Source organism: Micropterus dolomieu, linkage group LG17 (genome assembly GCF_021292245.1).
Source record: "Micropterus dolomieu isolate WLL.071019.BEF.003 ecotype Adirondacks linkage group LG17, ASM2129224v1, whole genome shotgun sequence".
In the NCBI taxonomy this organism is placed as follows: Eukaryota; Metazoa; Chordata; class Actinopteri; order Centrarchiformes; family Centrarchidae; genus Micropterus; species Micropterus dolomieu.
In genome coordinates this window covers 4,046,813-4,054,237 of record NC_060166.1, presented here as the reverse complement: position 1 = coordinate 4,054,237, position 7,425 = coordinate 4,046,813, and the positions used below count along the sequence as shown (strand labels likewise).

The 7,425-nt window shown below is 39.6% G+C and overlaps 1 protein-coding gene across 1 annotated transcript in view; it reads right to left on the bottom strand.

Moving 5' to 3' along the window:
• Positions 1–255: 255 nt before the first annotated feature.
• The window catches only part of LOC123986228 (kinase suppressor of Ras 1-like), a 40,015-nt gene continuing 32,845 nt past the window's right edge, over positions 256–7,425 (bottom strand). The window contains exons 13-16 of the mRNA XM_046074371.1: positions 5,765–5,898; positions 5,509–5,640; positions 5,091–5,226; positions 256–3,438 (exon numbers count right to left, since the gene is read on the bottom strand). Coding sequence (XP_045930327.1) covers positions 3,292–3,438; positions 5,091–5,226; positions 5,509–5,640; positions 5,765–5,898 — 549 coding nt within the window. The 3' untranslated portion in view covers positions 256–3,291. The remainder of the gene's footprint in view (positions 3,439–5,090; positions 5,227–5,508; positions 5,641–5,764; positions 5,899–7,425) is intronic.

The following is a 7,425-nucleotide window of genomic DNA, read 5'->3' as shown; positions in this document are numbered from 1 at the left end:
GAAAATTGTTTATTTCTGTATATACTTTTATTACTTTTGTATACATCATTTGCTTTGTAGCATAAAGGGAATTACAAACTGCATCTCATTATACAACCCTATTGTAATATGACAATAAATGTATCTAGCTGTTTATTTCCTATTTTGGTCCTAACCTCATTAAACTTGATCTTGACACATTTTGGTGTATTGTCATGATTTGTATCATTTCTGATACACAACACTGATTCTATCACAAAAGAAGATCAGATGTAGTCACTGGAGACCAGCTTTAATATATTCCATTGTTCAGAGCAGAAGCTTACAAATTATCAACTCATCCTGTACAAAATACAGAACAGATTAACCCCCCCACCCAAGAAAAAAACAACAAAACACCAATACACCAGCGGCAGTTTACACAGTGTCTAAAGTCTATACATAAATATTACTGAAGTACATATTACACTGTATATTAAATACAATCTCCAACACTGCATATTCAGTACATGCATGAGGTCATCGTTGGATGATGCTTTATTAGGTTCCACTCTGCTGGTGAAGCCCATTACATTCAGACACATTCAGTGAGTGAACATTGCAATCCTGCCTGAGGAAACACACACACACGAGCCACATCCTGTTCACTAACACCATGTGGTGCACGCAGGAAAGAAACAAATCTGTTGCAATATCACAAGTTGCTGTACACTTGAATAAAACCATTATCTCCAGTTTTGTACTCTAGCTCATTGTTCTGTTAGGAGTCAAAATAAGAATGAACAAACTCCGTAGCTCTCATTATATCTCACTCATGTCTGAGCAAAACAGGGTGTCATGTGACATTTGTGTGTATTTGTTACAGCAAAACAAAGCCAAAGCTGCCCCAACATAAAGTCATTTATGTAATAACAAAGCATTGTTTATTTATATTTTGGGGAGTACACTTTTCAAAGGATCACTTCACCCAAATTACAGAAATAAATATTTTCTCATTACCTCCTGTGGTATCTCTTCATGCAGGTATTGTGATTAATTGTCCGGGTTTGATGACATTTTTTAGTGTGTGTTTGTGTGACTGTGGCAAAAGTCGGTGTCTGTGCCGCTGTGCGCATGACATGAACCGTGTGTCTACTAAATACTAAAGTATGCTACAGTGAACACTCACAACAACAACAGCTAACATGCTATTTTTTGGCCAAAGTTTCTTTGATCTTCATGAGATATGGTGGGATTATTGCTCTTATTACGTATTAAGTCCATATTTCTGCTTTTTTTAATGAAATATTGCAATCAACAGGAAGTCAGCCATTTAGCACTTCCTGTGTCATTTTCATTTTTTTAAACAAATATTTGAGTCAGATCTGTTCCAAAATTCACACGTCAACCCATTAGAGTCTCACATGTCAATATTCAGTCATAGTGAAAGTGCTGATGTATCTAGACTTACTGGCATCTAGAAAGGACATGTTTCAACCTTACATAGTCGAATCAGAATTGTCAAGTCCTGCATATACTATCGAATCGTGTCTTTTTGTGCATGGTGATTGCGAGACGAAGCTAAACTGAGGCTTATTGTTGACCATTTTTTCCTCTCTCTCTCTCTGCCTGTCATTCACCGGTCTTGTGCAGAGTTTTGTGTACATGCCGTGCTGCATGCACGTCGCAGTTCCTCGCGGGTCTATTAAAGTAGCCGGCTATTTAAAAATGATAAAATATTCTTTGTGTGGTTCATCAACAGTGATAAATTATCCGGAAGTCACGCGAAGTGCGCACGACGCTCCACTCTGCAACAGCCAGGCATATATGCCTGTAAACAGAGTTTCAACACTGAGTTTTATGAAGCTCTAAGGAAGCGCTAAATATCTAGCAGTATCTCCTCTATTGTCGCACTGCTTTAGTGTTATTAATGCTGTTGGTGCATGGTGAGACACCTTGACATACATTTTCTAAAAAGTGCAGGGAGGCGTCACATCGGCGCCTGTGAACGGGCACTGCACTTATACATACAATTTAATGGTACCACTAAATGTAATGTTTACCTGTTGGGCCACAGAAAATAAGAGCTTGAGCTTACACAAAAAAACACGTCCAGCAGTAAGACATCCCTGTTGGGTAGATTTGGTTTCTCAAAAACACAAAGCAGCACAGTTCTTAAAATAAGCAGCAGCAGAAACGTCAGACCTCCGTTTTAATTATATATCTTTAAACATTGCAGTTACGGCTGAAAATGAATAAACTATTTTGCCAATTTTACATATCTCCGCAATTGAAATCAACTGCCAGTTGTTTACCCGGAAGTGACTGTTTTTGTTAGCTCTGCGTCACAGTCTGGAGAAGGCTACTGTATCCCAACTAATGTCTGTATGATGCATCTGGTGTGTACTATGGTTGTCATGTACTATGTGGTGCACGCAGGAAAGAAACAAATCTGTTACAATATCACAAGTTGCTGTACACTTGAATAAAACCATTATCTCCAGTTTTGTACTCTAGCTCATTGTTCTGTTAGGAGTCAAAATAAGAATGAACAAACTCCGTAGCTCTCATTATATCTCACTCATGTCTGAGCAAAACAGGGTGTCATGTGACATTTGTGTGTATTTGTTACAGCAAAACAAAGCTCATCAACTGATGATATCTTCGACTGATGTGCGGACAATGTAAGCACTGATAACAGTTATTGTTCAGGCAATGATGGTGATCCCATGGCCTTCACCAGAACGGAGTGAGGAGACAAAAACCAGCAGTGTTAAAAAGCAAGTGTGCATAATACAGAAACAGGTAAACAGAGGCATAGACAGAGGTGAAAATGTACGAGGGAGGGAGACCAGGCAGAACAGGAACAGGCAGAGGTGGATCAGTCGGCACCCAGAGGAAAGAAAATCACAAAAAGAGGAGAAGGAAAGAGCTGGGAAGCTCAGAAACACAAGAGAAAATAATTCTACTGACACTGAGAAACACTATTGAAGTGCCAGGGAAAAAAGCGTAGAGTAGAGTAGAATAGAGTAGAATGCCATCTTAGGTGTCGTAAAATGTGAGTCTTGCTTCTCAAAATACCAAACAGCAGTCATAGTTGATACTCAGCAGGACAGCTTCATAATATTCACATTCCTTTACAAAATCCTATTTACAAAATTTTCCATTTGATTCCTTTTAGCTCCATCTCACTTCTGATTCCATGACATGAAAATGTAGATTTTGGCAGATATTTATCGACTAAATAAAATGATGTAGACTCAGACTCCAAGATGTTGGTGTGATTGGTGTTGTAGGCTGGTTGACTCTGGATCATGAATACACCTTCTCTTTCTAGGATACGTACTCAGTTGTCTTCCAGAAGTGTCCAGGGTGAGACAGCCGGCGATTGAGTTTGGGGAGTCTGTCCAGCATGCAAGTCAGCTGGGTGAAAGTCGGCCTGTTGTCTACCTCAGAGGACCAGCAGGCAGACAGGATCTCCTGTTGGGATGGAATGAGGAGGATTACATGATTCAGGATGCTTCAACTGTGATTTCCATTTATCAATTTGTTGGCTGTTTACTAGCTTACAATTCAACTGTGACTGTATCACCAGAAGACATCCACCTTGACTATGATGTAAATGATAAATCTTATGCAAAAGTATCTGAATCTCTAGTCCCTGTTATAATGCTGCTCAGAATGTACATAAGGCAGCAGAGCTTGGTAGGTACAAGGGACAAAGAATTTAGACAATGTGTTTCTTATGCCTGTTCTTTTTACTAATTATTGACCAAGCTAGTGCTAAAAACAAAAAGCTGCATACTAAAGGGAAATAACTGGTGCTAAAAATGAGTTGATTGGTTGGTTATCAAATTTTAAACCAGACACAGGACCAAGACTGAGGTTGTTGGAAGAATGTGCAGAGCCAAAGATGGGGACTTCAGTTTTATTTTCTGTAAACTGTAGAAAGGTTTTAGCCATCCAGGACGTAACATCCTCAAGGGACTTCAGGGGGGACCTTAAGTAGTGTTGTAGTCAAGACTTCCCAAACCGAGACCAAGTCTTGACCAAGACCCGTGTATAATGAGACCGAGACAAGACCAAGACTTTGAGGGATTGAGACCAAGTCAAGAACAAGACAAGTACCCAACACTACTTGACACAAAAAAATGTGGAACGTGCATATGATAGGTACTTCTCAAATTGATCTGAAAGATCCACATTCCCGTAAAAACATCCACTTACAGACACTAAGAGCTGAAATCAGCTAAACATCTTTATTCAACGCTTCTATTTTTTCACAAGTTTTCAACAATAGCGCCACCTAGTGGCTGAGGGGCGCCAACGATTTTGGTTTGCTGTTAATTGGACAGACCAATGGGAAGATCTGAGATCGCTTAATTTATTGCGCCACCTAGTGGTCAATTGGTGGTGGTCAAAATTTTGCATAGAGCCTCAAAGGGCATGGGAAAGTACTAATCCACGTTTCGTGTTAATCTGACAGACCGATGCGAAGATATAACATCACTTCCTTATACTTATTTATTCCAGCATCCTTTGCACTATACTTCATGCACGGTGTACATGTATGCTGTATATGTACCTGTATATCACATCCACTACTCCTGCATCCTTTGCACTCTGCTCACTGCACTATTTGTCAATATGTCTATATTGTTTTTGTTCATAATGTGTATGTTTGTGTTGTCCGCCTAGGAGGAGTTCAAAAAAGTAAGTTTTGCACATTTCAAGATGCAGCTCAATTCAGGGAATGCATGGACATAAGGTTTTTGAATGTGATCAAAGTGCCGTCTGCTGCTTGACGTGTCATTTTTTGCATCTGAGGTGTCTGCAGCAGTCTATGCCAGCAAGGCAGTGCCTTTGAGAATTATTGTTTTAAGAAGACGACAGTAAGGCTAACTTACAGTTATCTCAGCCCATCACACTTAGTGATGGTGGTTGTCTCTTGCTGGTCACATCTCAGCTCTGCCCTGACTCCCTTGTCCCAGACCAAATTAGAAAATAAAAACAGATTTTCTGGCTTTAAGATGATAGTGACAGTGTGTGCTCATATCCAGATGTATGCCTCTCTTCCTTTAGTCTCTCTTTGCCACAGCCATGTTCTTCTATTATCTATGTAAGAGGCTCACCGTGACCTCCTTGCCCAGGTTGGAGTCTGTCAGCACCTTCTTAATGCCCTCATTGCTGCCCACTAGCCAGATTGTAGTTTCCACAGGTTGTTTGGTGATTGGCCAGTCTCCGACCTGCAGCTCATGCCAGATTGTGCTGAAAGTTACACAACACAAAAATCAGATCAGGGAAACTGTAGTGATAGTGAAACCAACTTATATGCTATCTTAATTAATTGAACACCAAAGACAAGCTTTAGCAATACTGTTGTTATACATTCATGCCAATAAAGCTGATTTGAATTGACCAAAAAATAGTAAATGTTTATGTTGTAAACTAGAGTGTCTATTCCTCCTTTACTTTAAAATATAGCATATATTGAGTGTTTGTTGATTAACCTGAGTAGGCCGTTAAAGTGTAATCAACATCAATCAGTACCCAAATGCATAAACGTCAGCAGCTTTGGAGAAAGGCAGCTGGTCCTCATCAACCTCTGGGCTCATTTTTCTAACAATCTCTGGAGCCAGGTAGTTGATCCAGCCCTGAGGTATCCGGAAAAAGTTCTTTCTTCTAAACAAGCACACACACACACACACACACACACACACACACACATATACAACACTAATGAAGACAACAACTGTGGCTTACCAGAGACACATATCAATTTTTTGAGCATTTATTTCACTCCTACCTGCCTTCTTGTACCACTCCAGACATCCCAAAGAGGCCAAAGTCTGTAATGACCACCTTGTTTGTGTCATAGAACACATTCTTAGACTTCAGATCCTTGTGAATGATGCCTTTGGCATGCAGATAACCCATTCCCTGTAAAAGAATCAGATTTGCTGAACACAAGACATTTCTATGACCTGGAGTGAAAGATAAGTGGTAGCTGAGGCTAGGCATTTTTATGATTATCACTGAAAGGCCCAATGAATTTGACTCTTTTAATAACAGAATCCAACCATGATGAAATAAAGACACTAAGTTACTGTACTGATACATCATTCTCTTGTATAAATAAAGTCATTAGGGCCCAAGCCATAACGTGCAGGGTCCCTATTGAAAATGAAGGAATTTTTTTTCCTGCAAAGTAACCTCAATTTTGGGGGCCAAACATACTCGAAAACTCAACAAACTTTGCGTGTATCATGTCAGGACGTACAAAAAAAGCCTCTTCGAGCAATGCCCGAGACCTATCAGGAAGTCGGCCATTTTGAATTTTCTGGTCATTTTTGGATGATTTACACACTCCATACTTTAACAAACTCCTCTTTGGGATTAAGTCCAACCGACTTTTTTTCTGTGCAGTCTAAACCCACTGACGATTAAAAGTTGTACAAACGGTGAGATTCCATGGAACGGCGTGCCCGTGGCGTCCAAAAGCAGGAAGTTGTTATAACTTCAGTCTACATGCTCATATCTGCACCAAATTTGGGATGCATTATACAGGTGCTGGTCATATAATTAGAATATCATCAAAAAGTTGATTTATTTCAGTAATTCCATTCAAAAAGTGAAACTTGGATATTATATTCATTCATTACACACAGACTGATATATTTCAAATGTTTATTTCATTTAATTGTGATGAATAAAACTGACAACTAATGAAAATCCCAGATTCAGTGTCTCCGAAAATTAGAATATTACTTAAGACCAAAACAAAAAAAGGATTTTTAGAAATGTTGGCCAACTGAAAAGTATGAACATGAAAAGTATGAGCATGTACAGCACTCAATACTTGGTCTTAAGTAATATTCTAATTTTCTGAGATACTGATTTGGGGGTCAGTTATAATCATCAAAAATAAAAGGAATGAACACTTGAAATATATCATATCATATATATGTCTGTGTGGAATGAATGTATACATTATACAAGTTTCACTTTTTGAATGGAATTACTGAAATAAATCAACTTTTTGATGATATTCTAATTATATGACCAGCACCCGTAAGAGTCCCGCCCTGAACACTCAAAGTCATAGCGCCACCTGCTGGCAACAGGAAATGACACATTTTATGTTTTAATGTACTACATCTAGCAGGTTGGACATATCAACTTCAAACCTGTCCCAGAAAACGTCTCGGGTTACGTATGTAACCCTGGTTCCCCGAGAAGGGGAACGAGAGACTGCGTCGGTTACGACACTATGGGAACGCCTCTAGGCGAAGCAGGTCTGAACGTGAATGAAATCACTCCAATCCTATTGGCTTGTTGCTAGAACGGTAAGGTGTGACGGAATAACCGGAGGAGTATAAAGCACACCTGTACACACTCATCATTAGCTTAAACTATGAAGCAGGCGCTTCAGGCGGGGAGAGAGGTGCGGCGGGCCGACGCAGTCTC